Source organism: Zingiber officinale, chromosome 1B (genome assembly GCF_018446385.1).
Source record: "Zingiber officinale cultivar Zhangliang chromosome 1B, Zo_v1.1, whole genome shotgun sequence".
NCBI lineage: Eukaryota > Viridiplantae > Streptophyta > Magnoliopsida > Zingiberales > Zingiberaceae > Zingiber > Zingiber officinale.
In genome coordinates, this window is record NC_055986.1 from 75,766,939 (window position 1) to 75,786,122 (window position 19,184).

Here is a 19,184-nt window from a genome sequence, read left to right on the forward strand (position 1 = left end):
AGCTTTGATACCATGTTAAGATTAAGGGGAAATTATTTTTTATTGGATCCCTAGGTAGCCCTTTTCGCCTTTATATATTATAGCCCCTAATTACATATTTACACATAACTCTACTGCATTCTCCAACAGAACATAGGAGTAAGTTCATCTCCCTCAAGGTAATCTATTGTGGGCTACAAATTTGTATTCACTGTGAAATGTCCATCCACTAGAACTTTCTATCACCTAAAAGCTCGCCAATCGCCTAAAAGACTTAATGAGAGGCCTCAAAGGAAATTTAGACTTTACACAAAATAAATTCTAGGATAAATTGCTAAGTGTTAAGTAGACCACTAATTTTCTGACCTAAGTTGAAAACTTTTAGCAATAATTTTCATCCTTTAAAGGCCATAAAAATCTATTTCTTAATTCCAGGTTTCAATCAATAGAGCATTTACCAATTCACTTACAGCGTTAATGGAATTTCTAATATCATTACTTTGCTGGTAACTGGATAAACCATCACCTGTGAAAGAAACCATTGTAAGATTCTTAGATAAGGATGAAAGGATGATCCACTTTCTTATTGGCATAATGTCATTACCATCTCTCGTAACAGGTGAATCATCGTCAACAGTAGACACAACAAGTTCATCCCATTCAAGTGTGTTAATATCGTGGAGACTGAACTCATGATTTTGAAGATCATTGCAGTTATCCATCAATGGCGTACTAGTAGAACCTGAAAGATGAGAGAATGTATAAACTCAAAGGTTGATGAAGCTTCACTGTAGAACCACCACACAAGAAAGTATTCGAAATATAAATCATGGAGGTCAAATTCTATGAGTGTCATTCATATCAGTCTGAAGGTATAACATAATCAGGCACTATCAACAAATTATTAAAGATGAAAATGAAGGAAAATGTCATATTGGGAAGAATTATTTGAGAAAATGATTATACACAAGACTCTAAAAAAATTTGTTAGGGCCCAATATACATATATATACATCCATACACACATACATATGTGTATGTATATAGTAATTCGTTTGTTGGGGAAGTTTCGCATGTCAATCTTAACCGGCAGAAGAGAATTTGAACAGCTGTCTCACCAGTGCAGCTGACATGATATTCTCCCAAAGTTTCTTCCGATACAACTGCAGATCCCAACTCCTCTGAATGGGCAGAATCAGTAGCCGAATGCACTGGCGTTGATGGAGAACCACTATGCATCCTGTTTTTTGATGATAAAACCTCAGTGCATTCTAATGATGCAGGAATTCCTTGAACTGCATTGTCCTGATACCATGGAGACATACTAAGAACAAGGAAAACTATACTTCTATGGAATAATTAATCTCTTGATGCCATGCCTAGTTGTAAGTGACTAGCAAGTTTGTGTTGATTGTAAACACAGACCAAGGCAACCTCAGCATATTCAATTCTGCATGAACCATGCCAGCATTTCTGGAATTCATTCTATATAAAGAAAAACCAAACAGTTTTGAAATACATTACTATTTATTTAATGACATTCGCATTCTGAAAGAGGTTCTCAAGAACACCAAATCTAAAATAAAAAAATAAATTTATAAAAAACACAGCCACTGTCGACTCAAAGACCATATGAACTGGCAATAACTAAACTGATTAAAATTAAAAAGTTGTAGTATTTTAGAAAAAGGCTGTAAAATTCTTCTTTTTTTTTTCTTATTTTCCAAAGCTAGCAGACCTAGTAAAAGACACACCATGTCTTAGGAGACTAGGTTTGGGTAGGGTCTATAAAGAGAACCCTACCTTCATTCATCAACCAGTGATAATACAAGTTATATTGTCGAGTTCCTCTTTCTTCTATGTGAGACTGACTGACTGAGACATATAACAGTGAGATTACTAATTGAGATACACATCTGCTAATGGCTCCACTTGTGATGCACCAACACCAGAAACATTCATTTAACAAAAAAGAGGAGGTAGGGAGGGGATTGGAAGCAAACAATGCCTCTCAAAAGAAACCACAAGCCAAGGGAGGCACTATAACCCATGAAATTCGTCACAATCATCATAATGGTATAACAAATCCATTAGTAGATAGGCCTTAATCACTGTCCTAAGTTCAAGATAATGACAGTTCACTCATCTAAACCTGAGCACGGATCCTCTGGTCCACAATTTACGGACTAGAGGATGGTCCACTTTGTGGATTGGTTTATTTTGATGGACCCCATCACTTAAACAAATGGGGTCCATCATGATCCACCAATCACAATCAGTGGATCATCCTCTAGTCCACAAATTGCGGACCAGAGGATCCTATCTGTCTAAACCTTGTCGATCTCTGTTAAACGCACTCCTCGGTGTTCAATTTCACCCCACATAAACTTGTAGCACAATAAAAGCCCCAAGACCTAGTTATCAATATGTGAAGCTCAAATAACAGTGAAACAACTTTCTTAAGTTGGAAATCATCGTGCATAGCACTAGGTTGCTTCTTATGACATGGCGTCACAATGCACCAAAATGATTAAGCTTAAATCAATGATATTTCACTCATCTAAGTTTTATATACCATAACAATAGCTTATAGCATTTCACAAGAGACTAAACTGAGATGTCATGTTGATTCATTAAAACCATGTGGCATAGCATTGAGCTACACGAGATTTATACTCCTTCCCCATCGCTACAAGAAATCAGATTTACATTTTTTTTGAATGCATTAAAATCATTAGTATAGAACTTTGCATAAGACTTCGAAAGGGTTGAAAGACCTCTGATGTTTGACGGTAGTGCACGAGAACTATGCGCTCCAAGCTCCTGAATAAGAATGAATTTATATCAGTATTGATTTTATGCAGCTTAGCACATATTCAAAGAAAATAATGGAGATTATAAATAAGGCATGGATATCAATATTATAGAAAATGACGAATGGTAAAGATGGCTCAAATAATGAAATGCGCTGTGAGAAAAAGAAGAATAGGAAGAAGATTCAGATGATGAAAACAGGAGAACGGCACCAAGTCAATCCTACAGAAGATCCCTCCTTGCTTCATCACAGGAACAAAACCCTAGCCCTCGAGCTTACAGAAGGTTGGCCCTTGTAATATCTCACTCAAGCTTCATCACCATTGTCGCAATCATGTCAACAAACATAAAACTGTTTTTGAAACTATGATCTCAAGTGTATATTGAGTTGTAAGGTACAACTCATTCATGTAATTTGTTGATTAAGTAGAAAATTATTCTAATTGTATGGGACTTCTCTGTTCAAATAAAAGTGGTCCTTTTCTTGTAAGGATGAATTTAGTTGTATGCAGACAATAAGGTTGTTTGAGGTTGAAAGGGTGGCCATGATAGCATGGTAAAGAGGTACTAGGTTAGGTAACTGCTTGGAGAGGTTGAGATTGGTGTCGAAGACTAAGGGTGCTGGTTGGTCACATATGATTATGGTTGTAATGGCCCGAATGGCTATACGGTTAAGGTGGGAATATTGAATAGATAATACTATATAATTGTTGGAAGATTCAGGAATCAAGGATAAGCTGAGTGACGACAGAAAACTAGTTTCATTGAAAACTAGGGGCGAAGATATATTATTCACGTAAGTAGGCCAATGCACAAGGGTTGATCAATCTAACAGGCAAGGATTATCAATCAAGTAGAACAAGAATCAAATAGGCAGAACATATATGCAACACACTAAGACAGATGTGAGAGCATATGCTAAAATATATTCAAAAAGTTATATTGACAATAATGCTTTATATATAATAAAGTATATTGCTCAAGTTGTTGAATTAATAACTTTCCATAAAAATATCTACAACCATCCTACAAAAAACACATATATAACAATGAACATGTCAGATATAGGCAGAATGCATATAATTGAATACATAAAAAAGTGTACAAGTGAATACTTGGGTTACCAAAAACAAATATTTGCCTATAAGAAGCTTATTTGTGGACTAGGACGAATTAGGATTTTTATTTGATTTGGTTCGACTCTAATCGATTTGAATGGAGTAGGTATTGTTGTCGATAGTTCACTACAGAATAAAGTAGTAGGAATAATTAAAAAGGTGGCAAAAAAAATTATTAATGTAATTAGCATATATGCACTTAAGTAGGGATTAGATGAAGACCTAAATGATGTATTACAAAACATATAGCCAACCAAAATGATTTTAATAAAAGAAGACCTAAATGGGCATATAGGAGTGAAAAATGGGGAATGCAATAGGGTGCATGGGGGTTATGAGTTTGGAACAAAAAAATGAGAGAAAATTATATTAGATTTTGCGATAACATATAACCTTATACTAGTTAATTCGTTTTTTAAGAAAAAAGAATAACACTCGGTCACATTCAAAAGTAAATTGACTTTCTTATAGTTTGAAAAAAGGATAGAAAAATTTGTAAAGATTTCAAGGTCCCTATAGAAAACTTAACAACCCAACATAGGTTAGTCGTGTTGGATATACGGCTCACGCATAGTATCAATAGAAAAAAAAATATATACAACTCCTAAAATTAAGTAGTGAAAGTTAAAGGATGAGAAACAAAATAAATTTAAAAAGAGTAGGAGTACAAGTATTATATGACATGGGATAAAATAGTAACAAAGTTGAAAATAGTAACCAAGAGTTTGCTCGGTGAGTCAAAGGACATGCACCACCAACTAAAAAATCTTGGTAATGAAATGAGAAAGTGAAAAAAAAACAAACGGCCTATAAAATATTATACACTTATATGAACGACGAAAACTTAAAAAGTATACAATAGCCAAGAAAGCAGTAAATGAAGACAAGAATGAAGTTTTTGAATGCTTATATCGAAATTGGATACAAAAGAAGAAAGTGATATTTATAGAATAGATAAAATAAGAGAGAGAAATACCAGAGATCTTATCTAAATAAAATGTATTAAAGATAAATACAATAGGATTTTATTAAATAATGAGGAAATAAAAGAGAGATGGAAGAGATATTTTCATCTAACTTTTTAATAAAAGTTTAAGTAATTAATTAAAGTAATTTAAATAGGTCAAATGAATATAAAAATTTAAATTTTTATTATAAAATTCAAATTTAAGAAGTGAAATAATTTAAATGGGATGCACAATAGCAAAGTAGTTGGACATAAAGGTTTGAAAGCGCCTAAGGAAACAAAGTATTAAATTTTATTCAATTCGATATTAAAAATGAAAAAAAATATCTGATTAGTGGAGGTAAGTACTTTAATTCCCTTATATAAGAATAAATAAAATGTATAAAATTGTGGAAGTTATAGAAGTATTAAATTAATGAACCATACTATGAAACTTTTTTAAAAAGTAATAGAAAAAAGACTAAGGAAGGAGATCATGGTGATCGAAAATAAATTTGGATTTATGTTGGAAGGCCAATAATAGAAACCATGGTTTAAAGTTTCGTGCCGAGACAGTCGAAACAGGCAAAACATCTCGTTCCACCCGGCAACCGGCATCGGCACGACCTCGGCACCAGACCCACAACAACTGCGATGTATTGCGCGACCCTGCGGCCACAGCGGAGGGGTCGCTCAACCCCGCAACAGCAGCGGAGAGGTTGCATAACCCTTCCGCTGTCGCTGCGGAGGCATCGTGCGACCCTGCGACCACTGCAGAGGGGTTGCACGACCGCTGCAATCGTGCCGGAGGAGTCACATGATCCCCGCGACCATGGCTGAGGGGTCGCGGAACCCGCGGCAGCACCGAAGTCACACGAGCTCGTCAGTGGTGTTGGATTTCGGATTTTTTTTAATTAACCTTATGTTAATTATTTTAATCAACTCCTAACTGTGATGGAGATAATCTAAAGATGTTTTATTAAACCCTATTACCCTAATAAAATTATCTAATTAATTTTATATTTCAATTATTTTAATTTAAAAATTATAATAAAATTTTTAGTTATTTATTTATCTATTTTCATATCTTTTCCTTTTTTATAAATTATTTTTTATATTGTTTATTTTGTTTATTTTTTTAATATTTATGTTAAATATTTTACTTTTTAAATTAATATATTTTATATTTAAAAAATACTGAAATTATACCGGCACGGCACAATACGATACCGAAACCGTATCGTTATAGTCTAAGATTGAAACTTCGGCATGGGTCAAAATTTTAAACCTTGATAGAAACTATACATCTTCTCGTGCAACTAATTGAAAATTATTAGAACAGAAGCAAGACTTACACATGGTATTCGTCAACCTAGAAAAACTTATGATAGAGTCCCAAGGGAAATTATATAGAAAATTCTAAAAAAAGAGAAGTGTTAGCATAGCGTAAATTGAACTAATTAAGGATATAACTTTAAACGGATTAACCAACGTGTTTCCCATAAGGATAGAGTTACATCAAGAATCAGCTTGAAATCTTTATCATTTTATATTAATCATGGACGAACGACACATCAAGGTACCGTGATACATGTTATTTACAAATGATATTGTTTTGGTAAATGAGATACGTGAAAAAGTAAATACTAAACTAGAATCTTGGCGAGAAATGCTAGAAGTGAAAAGTTTTAGGCTTAGTAGTGTAAAGACGGAATATATAAAATTTAAGTTTAACAATATTAGACACAATGAGAAAATTGTTAAGATAGGAGATGGCAAGTCTATAATGGAAAGTTTAAAGTATTTAGGATCATTTTTACAAGGGATAGAGAGATTGAGAAAGATGTCTTATATAGAATACAAGTGGAATAGTTGAAATAGAGGAGAGCAGTGTTCTTTGTAATCTTAAAGTACCCTCTAAGACTTAAAAAAAGGTTTTACAAAACGACGGTTAAATCTGCTATGTTATATGGAAACTATAACTTAAGTACATGAGCATAAGATGAGAGTTGCAGAGATAGAGGATATCAAATTAGATGTGCGGACATACAAGGAGGGGCAAGATAATAAAAAGTATTAGAGAGAAAGTCAATGTTGCAAAGGAAACTCTAGGAGACACCTTTAAGAGTACGGACATGGACTTAGATAACTGAGAAAATGCTCCAGTTAGACGATGTAAAACTATGACAAATAAAATTAGATAAAATTTATTTAAATATAAATGATGATATAGTAGGGATAAAGCCCAATGAAGTAAAAGGATCCATATAGTCAAATCCCACCTAGTGGGATAAAATTTAGTTGTTGTTGGATGTACGCACACATATGTGGCCATATAGAACGCATATATGGTCACATAGCAAAGCCAATTGCATATAGAAGATCATAGGTGCTACCCCTACCACAAATGCCTGAGCAATGGTATATAGTTAAAAACCATTGCTAGGATAAACCAAGGATTAGATAAGATCAAGAATTGGTAAAGTTAACAATTATATGATTTTGTTGACTGAGATTATTGGTCAAATAGGGAAATAAGTGTCAATTAATGCTAAACAATGTTATGGATCAAAACCAACAAGGGTTATTGGATGAAGGCAATTATCATAAGGATGAAATGTGAATGTGAGGAGAGTATTAAATGGTTATGAATAATTCAGAATTCTCTTGCCTCCACAATCATGTTCTCTTGTTATCAATTCCATTAAAATGCATCGTATCACGCAAATGCATACTGCAAGGTAAGGTTTGCATGTAGATGACAGGAGTGAATTTGATATTATGAAATTTAAGTCAAATTTTCTTTTGTAGACATCCTATTACAAAATCTTAGTGGGATGGATCTTGTACGCAAGGTTTAAAATCTCGACCCGTGCTAAGATTTCAATATCAGATTGGAACGATACGGTTTCAATATCATGTCGTGTCGATACTATTTCAAAAAATTTTATTTATATATAGTAATTATTAGATAAATATAATTATTGTGCATAATTTAAAATAAGTTACATATTGATTTTAAAAAATTTATCAAAATATAAATCTGATTATTATAATTTTTTAAAAAATCAAAAATATTTATTAGAATATAAATCTGATTATTATAATTGTTTTTAGAAATTTTTTATAAACTTTTAGAACTTTTTTATAAATTTTTAGAATTTTTAAATGAAATTTAAAACAATACAAAATAATAAAAAATATTAGAATATAAATCAAATTTATTAAAAAAATAGAATTTTTAAATAAAATTTAGAACAGTAAAAAATAAAATTTCAGCATATTAATTAATAAAAAAATTAAATTTTTTTATTTTAAAGATATATTTTATTAAGAAAATTTAATTAAAGTTCATAAAAGTCTTTTCGAAATATCACCTGTAAGTTGGAAATTATTTAAATTGATTAAATCAAAATTTTTAATTTTGGTACTAGTAGTAGGGCATCGCACGGGTGTCTCGCGACGCGACGTTGTGCATCTAGGACGCCTCCAACCGTTTGCAAAGAAGGGGCGCGTGTTGGATTCCGTCTGTCGTGCGTGGCGCAAGCGATGACGCGGCAAAATTATCGCGGCACCTGTGCCGATTTCGCTCCCGTGACGGAACGATAAAATCTGTCCGTGCCAAGTGGCACGGAACGAGATTTTAAATGTTGGCTGTAAGCATATAAGCATTAGAGAAGGTGTGGCTGCATAACCAAAGAGGAAGAATCCAACCTATGCAACAAGAATCTAACCTCAAACTCAGATGTAATTATTACTTTTGTACGACAACCAATTGTCTACAATGATGCATCATCCTTCAATTGTGAAGAAATGACGGTCAATATCAGTTTCCATATTTGTATCAATCATGTATCACTCAATTGAAAAATATAAGCCTCAATCTTATAGAATCGATAAAATGGATTGGATCAAAATCAACAAATAGTATATGGGAGAACAAAAGAAAATCAAGAACCTTATGAATGATAAATATTAAACTCTGTTAAGGGCAAAGAAACTAATATTCATTCAAGAAATTTAAAAAAAAAAAAAGTCAGATCTTGCATTATCAAATTCTAACAAACAAATATCTGAAATAAAACTACACTAATCCCACTAAAATCAACCTATTTAATTATATATGCAATATCATATCACATCAAATTTTAACTAGTATGTTCAAAAAAACTAAATAAAAATAACTATCAAATAATATGTTTAAGAATTTTAAACAAAAATAAGTGGTAATTTTTACCATAATAGTAAAAACTGAGAAGAAATCTCATTAGCAAAGAATTATTAGGCAAAAATCAAATGGGCACCCCTTTTTTCCTCAATCATCAAGATGACACCCATTTGTTTAGGGATGGCAATTTTCCCCGCGGGTTTGGGGCCCCGCGGGGAAAACCCGAAATGGGGATGGGGATCTCCGATTTTTCGGGGATGGGGCGGGTATGGGAATACTATCCCCATCCCCAAACCCGCCCCGAATATTATTATTATTAATATTAATAAATAATAATATGATTTTTTAAAAAAATATTAATAATAGTGTTAATATTAATATTAAAATTTTTGAAAATATTATTAATAATAATATTATTAATATTGATATTAATATTAATATTATCATTAATAATAATTATTAAATAATAATAATAATAATATAAATTAAATTTGGAAATGAGACGGGAATGGGGGCGGGGATGGGGATTTGATCCCCGTGGGTTCGGGTTCGGGGAATCCCCGAACCCGAAAAAATGAGAACGGGGCGGGGATGGGAATGGCAAACCCGCCCCCACCCCGCCCCATTGCTATCCCTACATTTGTTGATCTATCATCAAAAGGGCATCTAATGTAGCACAATGGATGAACAAAACAAGATCCTCACCAAAAGGAATAAACTCTAACAAAAAAAAAGTGAAAAATCAATTAATTCAAGATGTTAAAATATAGAACTTTAGACTCCATTTATAACTTGACTCAATAACAAATATAGAAATAAATATGTTAAATAAGAAAAATATTATAATTTAGTAAAAATCAGAATTAATTCCCTATTTATTGTCTAAATAGAAAATACTAATTATAACAAACAAATCAAATATGTAATTATTGCAGCCACTTTATACTTTAATATTCTTCAATTTATTTTGTTTTATCAGTGAAGTGTTAATTTGAAATTTCTTTAATTCATTTCTTTAAATGTTGTTGTTTTGTGACCAAAAGATCACGGGTTCAAATACTCTTGCAAAAAACAGGGTAAGGCTGCGTACAATGGATCCTTCCCCGGGACCCCGCATAGCGGGAGCTTCGTGCACCGGGCGGTCCTTTTTTTTTATTTCTTCAAATGTTGTCTACTAATGATAATTTATTTCCTTCTCTGCATTATTCTCCTCGACCAAAATAGAACTCAACTCCATTTAGTAGAGAGATTGAACTCAGAAATCAAGTCAATCAGCGTCACACATTGGCACGAGGTGGTGGCATCTCTCTAGCTAAGCCAAGTGGTTGCAACTCTAATTTTTTTAGAAGTTCAAGAGATAGCTCTCTAAGCTCATCTTCAGTTATCCAAGTGTGACACAGTCCTTTCCTACAAACTAGATATCTATGGGTACTTCGGTAAAGAGATATCATTGTTTGATGATCTAAGTCAATTTGATAAGACGGTTATGTCATAAATGGAAGCATGGGAACCGACACCATAGGTACGCGACTTGCAAATCAATAGGCAAACACGAATGTTCTAATGCCCCTCTATATTGCAATAAGTCCTCAATATTGAAAATTGGAATTGATGCCATGAAATGAAATATCGTTCCGTGCCGCCCGGCACGGACAGTTTTTATCGTCCCGCCGAACAAGTGAAACCGGCATCGAAGGCATCCCTGTCTCGACACGTTGCAAATGGTGTCGGAGAAGTCACGGGACGCCTCCGGCGGCGCTGAAAGCATTAGAATGCCTCCAGCGGCGCCGAGCCGTCGCGGAGCGCCTCCTGCGGCGTTGAAGGCATCGCGGGATGCCTCCGGCGACGCTTCCGACGCCGCCGGGCGTGTCCCCTGATCCACCACGAGCGGGCAACGGTGAATTTAGGGAAGGCAGCAACGTTTTTTTTCCAAAATTAAATTTTCTATTTAATTAATTTAAACAATTCCTAAGATACGCGTGATATTTCGAATAGGCTTTTATAAACCCTAATTAAATTATCCTAATAAAATATATTAAAAATATATTTAATATTAAAATAAATTTAAGAAATTTTATTAATTACTATTTTGAAATTTTAATAATTCTTATTTATATTCTAATTTTTTTATTATTTTATATTATTTTAAATTTTATTTAAAATTTTTAAAAAAATTTAAAAATATATTAAAAATTCTAATGAATTAGATTTATTTTCTGATAATTTTTTATTATTTTATATTTTTTATTATTTAAAATATATATTATTTAATTAATAATTAATTAAATGAATAAATAATTAATTTATATAATTATTATATATCTTTATATTAATTTATATATTTATTATTATAGATAGATCACTTTTAATTTGAGTTATTGATAAATCAATTTTATTTAAAAAATATTTAATTATTTTTTCTAATAATATTAAATTATTCAATAATTGAGAAATTATACAAATTCAATATACAATTTATTTTTATATACACCATAAGCATATTTATCTTATAATTACTATATATAAATAAATAAAAATATTAAAATCGTATCGACACGGCACAATACCAAAACCGTATCGTTCCAGTTTGAGATTGAAACTTCAGCACGGGTCAAAATTTTAAACCTTCATTGATGCTAAAATTAACAAGCAAGTCAACAACAGATGCATTCATTTCAATTTTTCTCACAATTTGAAATGGACCACAAAAGCGAGCATGAAGTTTTTTGAAAGAGTTTTTAGAAGAACATTTTAGGTGAATGCGGGCAATTACATAATCCCTTACATTGTACTCCTTAAACTTACGATGTGCATTAGCTTGTATTTTATAAATCTCATTACTTAATGCGATTTTTCTCCTACATCGATATAAATCTCTCTAATGCGCTTAGTAAAACTAGGGTTATAAACAAGCTGAGTCGAGCTTTGGGATGTTCAAGCTTGTTTGATAAGGTAACCGAGCCGATCCGAGCTTAAAATAAACTAAGTTTTTGAAATGATTGTTCAAGCTTCGCTTGGCTTATTTTTTGTGAGCTTAAACTTGTTTGAAATTTGGCTTGAGCTTGGTTCGTTTAGATGTTATCGAGCTCGCAATTCAAGCTTAGCTTAAACTTGGTTCGAGCTGGGCTTAAGCTTGGTTCGAGCTTGGCTTGAGCTTAGTTCGAGCTTGGCTCGTTTAGATGTCATCGAGCTCTCAATTCAAGCTTGTTTAATTGTTGAAATTTTAGTTGTTTGATTGGTTATTGAGCTTGATAATTTAAATTTATTTATTTATTTTATTTTATTTTATTTTATTCTATTGTTTATTTAGTATATTGAAAAGAATTTTATTAATGAATATGGTTCGTGAACATTGTTCACAAACATTATTTACGAACGTTAACGAGTTGAACATATATGTATTCAAACTTATTTGTTTAGCTTAACGGGTTGTTCAAACTTATTTATTTAATTAATCTTGTATATATTAAACGAACATAAACAAGCTCTTACCAAGCCGAACACCAAGCTTATTCACGAACGCTTGGTTCATTTACATCCCTAAGTAAAACTCTCAGCTAACTTTAAAGAATGAGAAGTGGTAGGTAAGAGAATCAAGTCAATTGGTTGACGAGCGTTCGACCCATACACAATTTTGATTTTTGAATAAACTACAACCAATGACCAGTAGATTAGTTTACTCAATTGTTGTTAAAAAATATCAACAAGTGGCAAAATTGAGTCCTAAATATCCATTTTTACCCACTAAACACCTTAATAAATTATCTAGACGGCAATTAACAACCTTTGTCGGGCCATAAACAGTAAAATCCTCAATGATTTAAATAAAATAAATTATAATAGTGAAATAGAAATAAACAACTTATTTTCGTAACATAATCTAAATGTCATATTGAACACTTTTTTTTCTTAACGTTTGAATCAAAGTTGATTTTTTCTTGATACTCAAGACAAAATTGAGAGTCAAAGGGCAAGGAGACGAAGCTCGACATGATCTCATCGAATGTTAGTTCTCTCGTCACTTTCTCGTGTAATCTCTCCATCTCTCTAAACATTAAAAAATCTTTAATGGTCTTAGATATCTATTTTTTATCCTATTTAAAATGTTTGCATTTGAAATTATTTTTTTTTACATTTAAGCTAAATCAAACTGATATTTCAAGTTTTGAGAGTCAAATGAAAATTGGTTTAGGATTAGGTAGAGTCCATCAAATAGACATGGTGATTTGAATCAAGCGGGTTCAATCTAGCTGCGCGTCATTTGAATTTATTTAACTAATTTAGAAGTTCTATATATATTGTATATCAATTTATGGTCAATAGTATTTTTAAAAGAGTTTTATTTTCCCTCTTTCTTCATATACTCCTCTCCCTCTCCTCCTATTCCTCCATATTACCCATCCCTCTCTCCCACCATGGTCCTTCTCTTCAAGATTCTTTCTGTACCTTCACCTCCCTTCTCTCCCTTAGTCTCTCTACCTCTCAGTTTCCACTGTGCGTTGCCACTCTTATACTAAAGTAGTTTCTGATGTACATCCCAACTCTATTATCCAAATCTTGTGCGTCGACCAAGCAAAATGAATAATTTCACACATGTCAATTGTCACAACTCGACACTTCAATCATTGGTTAAATAGTATGTTACACAAATTCAACTATCAAAAGACGATTCTGAAGCGATAGATAGCCAACCGACTACAGCCTAAGTGGCTGGTGGGGGCTAGGCATTCAAATTAAAATAAAAGAAGTACAGAGTATGCATATACATTAAGTATTACACTAAAATATATTCATGATCAATCAAACTAAATTTACAAATAAACCAATCATAATTGATAAGCAAGCATCACCTGCAATAATAAATCATTTCATATTTTACATGACAGCTAAGAAAAACTGAAACAAATTCTTAAAAAAACATTTTAAATGTTCTCAGATTGAATGAAATTTAAAAATACAAAAAACATACAAAAAAAAGAGGGGGCATGCACATAAGGAAGAGAGAGACAAGATGGTCGGAAAATGATTGGACGTTGATGCAAGCCATCTACATTAGATGAAAAAGGGCAGCAAAAGTCACATAGGGTGGGAGGCTCTGATGAACAAGGGGTGTAGGGAGAATAATGGTTACTTTCTAATATCATATTATTAAATACAATTAATAAAAAACTAGTAGTTTTTCTTTGGCATGCTTGAACTGCATAGCGAATCTGGCCGTCAGCTATACAATGGTTACTTTTCAACAGGGTTGCCTAAAAGCACTGCTTAGCAACTAGGCCAAATTGTCCCTTACCAAGGCTGCCTCGGCGATCAACTTTAGAATTGAAACAATGAATCAATTAATAAAAGTTCCACTAACTAATGGTTCCCTATAATAGTGTGTGGTTCCAATAACTAATGAGCTTAATATAGGAAATTATTTAAAACCCTCGTGACCTTTCTCCTCCCAAGTCCTGACCCTTCATCTTTTACTCCAAACAAGGCTGACAAGATATAGGCTTTCCATCACCTACTCTTTGTGACCCATGCATTTTCATTCTTCTCCATCGCCCACATAACAACTCTTTCTCTTCACAGTGACAAACACCATTATTCCCCCCACCTAGGTCTACTCAATGGAATTTGGAAACCACCAAGATACTGCCACTGATTTTAAAAAATCATCATTCCTCATTCTAATTTGATTTTATCTAATTCAGTCAAATTCTAGTTGATATGATTGGCAGAGTATGCCAACTATGCATGGTTATCTGTTTGCAAGCTATCTCAACAAATACTCAGATTTTAATGAGCACGACTAATTGCTACTAAGGCCGCATTAATATTGTACCTGTTAGAAGCATTATATGCATGGATTTGATTCAATTTAATTAGTTAGAATGCATAATGTATGTTAGGAGAGTTCCAAACATGGATCAGATGTCAGTTTATTATTCCAGGTGCATTATGCATTTATAAGATGCATATAGCTTATGACTTCTTTGCTACCATACTAATGATATATTAACATGTTGACTTCTGTTGTATTCATCATGTTGGCACCCTTTCTGTTTCCTTCAATTATACAGATGCAATAGTTTTTCTAGCTAGCTGCAGATGACCTTCCACGATAGCCAAATTGGTGATTGTGCTCCAACAATCATAGTTACAGGAGTTGGTATCGTTAGGGTGTTTCACAATGATTTTCATTATGTTATTTTGCTAACTATTTGATGCTGTCTTTTTAGTGGTTATGCTCTCTATTTATGGGATTGTATATTCTTAAAATAAATCTCTGGAGGATCTGTTATGTGGATTATTGTTATTTACTATCTAGTTATATTATTGTATGACTTTAGGATCTTGATAGGTAGGATTTGTTTGTTAGAATTATTAGATTGCTCAACCCTCCCCTCCATCAGGGCACCTGGTGACAGCATTAAAAAACCTAACAAACAATACCACCAAGTCATAAATCTCAAGTAATCAGGATTTATCACTTCTTTTCTCCATCATTGTACAGTATATATCTTTTGAAAAAATGTCATTAGATGTACCTTAATTGCACTAAGTAGTTTGGTCTCCCATTAATTTTCATACCAATTATTAAACTCATCTCAGGATAAAACTGAAGGGTTTCATTTGGCATGTCCATACCCATAGTTAAGCAATACATACATACACCTCATTAGTGTAGCTACCACCAAAAATATAGCTAGAGCAAATATATGATGCAGAATCAAGCTTTAGTACTTGCAGTAGAAATAAAATTAGCTATATATAGAGAACATACTTATCTAATAGCCAGTAGCATCTCCTGTAAAAATTAGGGTCATCTTCACTGCGTGCATAGTAAACATGAATCCTATCTTCATTTCCTATCTGTGACATAGACCAACTACTTAATGTTCATCTTACCAGGATTAGGGAAATGGCAAAGACAAAATAGATATCAGATATAAGCGATAAAGACATGTACAATTGTCAATTATAACATGCATTATAACAAGCATGAGGGTAAAATAAAGGAACAAACAAAGAGCATCTTAAAGTGGGATCTTCAATTTGATGAGTAGTCACTGCTTAAGAAAAATACTAAACAATGAATTCCAAATAACATTACACGAAGATCAATCAAATTAAATTACAAGATGAAACAGCACAATAACGGCTTAAGATAATGATTTCATGCAGAACCTACTGACCCTGCCTTCCTATGAGATACGGAACACAAAAAGGTCATCATAAATTAGCAACTACGATTAAGGTTTTAGATTCCATTCAAATTGTCAGATCCAGCTCCAGAACTGCAGCTGCAGCTTCTTCTCAATTCATTTTACTTCCCAATTGGTACAGATAGGCACCCATATTAACACATTCTATGGGTGCTAAACCTTTGACTAAGACGCCTAAGTTCTATGTCAGTAATTTCTTAAGTAGGTATGATGTGATTAATTGTTAAAGCTTCAGAAACAATATTCTCGCATAGGCAAGGCAAAAAATAGACAACTAAGAACCTTAAACTCTCACAAACAGTTTATAAGTGTTGGACCCCGTGGTTGTTTTGATGTGATCAACCAAGTTAGTTAGGTCCTATTTGTTTTTTATCCCTGTATCTAAGTGTGCAGGAGCTTAGGAGCACAGGAAGTCGAGCGAAAGACGCAACTAACGAGAAGGACGGCACGGGAAGGAAGCCGACGGGCTCGATGCGTCCGAAGAACGAGAGAGCTGTGGAAGAGTACACCGGTGGACGAGAAGAACGTGTGCGGCGTTCGAGGGACGTTAAGCCGGGGAGGAAGGCTGCTCGAGGAGAAGGTCGGAAATTGGGTTCGGGTGAGCCCTATTTCGGTTGGCCGAAATCACCCAAGCAAACGGAGCTTCGGAAGTCAAAGCGAAGAAGAAAAGGAGTCAAAAGAGGCTGGAAACTATTTATACCATGCAAGCAGGAAGGTATTTATAGCAGGAACCTTGAAGGCGCCTTCAATGTGAGGTTCGGATAGAGTTCTATCCGAACAACTCATTGGAGGCGTCTTGGACCTTTGTTGGAGGCGCCTTAGACCTATAAGATAGAGTTTACAGGGCCTATAAAAGGACCCCTGGACCTAGGAATTAGAAATCAATTGTTCAATCAACTCTGAATTCATTCCTAGCAATAGTTCTGAGCTGTTAGAGTGTAAAAGGCTTCTCCACCTTCAGTAAAGGAGACTTTTTCTAGTGTGCTTTTCTTCGCCCTGGATTAACAACCCTCTTGGTTGTAACCAGGTTAACTGTTGAGTCTCTGTTTTATTTTTGTTTCTTTATTTCAGTTACTTTATTATTACTATTGCATTTTTGAGTTGAAAGCACGAGGAGGGTATAGTTTTATTTTTCAGGCAATTCACCCCCCTCTTGTCGGCCCCGCTGCACCAACAAGTGGTATCAGAGCCCGACAGCCTCAGAAGGACTAACCGCTGACTGAAGCACAAAGATCAGGATGATGGCCGGCGTGAACATCCATCCCCCGAACTTCGACGGAGACTTCGCTACTTGGAAGCGAAAAATGAAGGTATTTTTTAAAACTGAATTTGATATACTCTTAATAATGAAATATAGATATGAAGCGCCAAAAGACAAAGAAGAGTACAACTGGACGAAGAAGGAACAAGCAGACTTCGTCGCCAACGGAAAGGCTAAGTTCCACTTGCTCAGCGTTCTACCGCCTTAGGAGGTAAGTCGGATTGGAAGCTACGACTCCACAAAAGACCTCTGGGAAAAATTCCTGGAGCTTCACGAAAGTACCTCCGAAGCAAAGCTAGCAAGGCGCGACATCCTCCGGACCCAGCTTACGAACCTCCGGATGAACAATGGCGAGAAGGTAGCGCATCTCCAAGCATGGATTAAGGAGTTAATAACTCAACTAAGCAACCTTGGAGAAGAAGTAACGAACCGGGACTCAATCCTGTACGCGCTCAACGCCTTCCCCAGAACTCCAGAATGGATGTCTTTAGTAGATGCATACTACATCTCTAAGGACTTCGAGATAAGTACTTTAGAAAATTTGTTTTCGACTTTTGAACTTCACGAATCTCGAATTGTAGAGCCCAATGGAGTAGAGAAGACTAGTCAGAACATTACCTTAAAGGCAAGAATAAATGGTTCCGACTCCGAAGCCTCGATCGACGAATCCGAAGCGGCTCTATTGGTAAGACGTTTCAATAAATTTTTTAATACTAAAAAATTTAGATCGCAGACAAAGAGGCTTCAGCGAAATAAAAGGACGATTCGTTGCTACAACTGCAATGAAGAAGGGCACATCAAAGATGACTGCCCAAAATTGAAGAAAAAGGAAAAGGTAAAGGAAAAGCGACCATCTTCCTCCAAACAGAAGAACCTAAAGGCCACATGGTCAGACTCATCCTCCGAATCAGACGTCGAAGAATTCTCGAGGTTAGCGCTAATGACTAACCATTAGCTGGAAGAAGAGTCAAGCTCATAAATGAGCATTGATGAAGGGGGAGGAACATCAGAAGAAGAAAGCTACGATGAAGGGGGAGCTACAGATATACAGGTAAGTGAGGTACGTAATCTAACTCCCAAGCAGTCCTTTCAGTTTATTAAATCTCTTTCTAAAGACTTACTTAAATTAGAAAAAGAAAATACTAAATTAAAAATGAAATTAGCAAAAGCATGTCCACTTGAGATGTATGACAATCTAAAATCAAAAAATGAAGAATTAAAAATTAAAGTTGAAAAATTGAAAAATAATGCATGCTTAAATAAATTTCCAAAATCAAAACTAATGATTTATGGAAAATTAAACTGGTACATTAGAAAATATCAGGGGCAACTTAGGAAAATTCCTAGAAATTATATACCCCCTAAGTTTTTAAATAACCCAGTAGGAAGGAACCTTTATTGGGTTCCAAAATCCGTTTTAGACTGATTTTTTTTTTAAATTAAGGCTTTCAAAAGAAAAATTAAACAGATAATTTCTTTTGAGGCTTTATCTAAGAAAGTGGTTATTGCTCCAATAATCAAGAAGGCCTAGTGCATCGTCACGATCTGGAAGCCAAAAAATTGAAATGAAATGTTTAATTAACTTCTTATTAAAGCATTAAAATTTAAATTAAATAATGCTGTAAGATTTTTTCTTTCTTTTTCCATACTTAGGAATATATTCTTGCTTAGAATTTTTTGGAAA

General features: G+C 33.9%; 1 protein-coding gene across 4 annotated transcripts in view; it reads right to left on the reverse strand.

Annotated features, from left to right (window-relative positions):
• The window catches only part of LOC121967811 (calmodulin-binding transcription activator CBT-like), an 81,011-nt gene that overhangs the window by 39,546 nt on the left and 22,281 nt on the right, over window positions 1-19,184 (reverse strand). For all 4 annotated transcript variants that reach the window (XM_042518300.1, XM_042518292.1, XM_042518288.1 and 1 more), the window contains 5 exons: window positions 15,798-15,886; window positions 2,757-2,802; window positions 1,098-1,284; window positions 584-721; window positions 450-505 (listed from right to left, as the gene is read on the reverse strand). In XM_042518300.1, coding sequence (XP_042374234.1) covers window positions 450-505; window positions 584-721; window positions 1,098-1,284; window positions 2,757-2,802; window positions 15,798-15,886 — 516 coding nt within the window. The remainder of the gene's footprint in view (window positions 1-449; window positions 506-583; window positions 722-1,097; window positions 1,285-2,756; window positions 2,803-15,797; window positions 15,887-19,184) is intronic.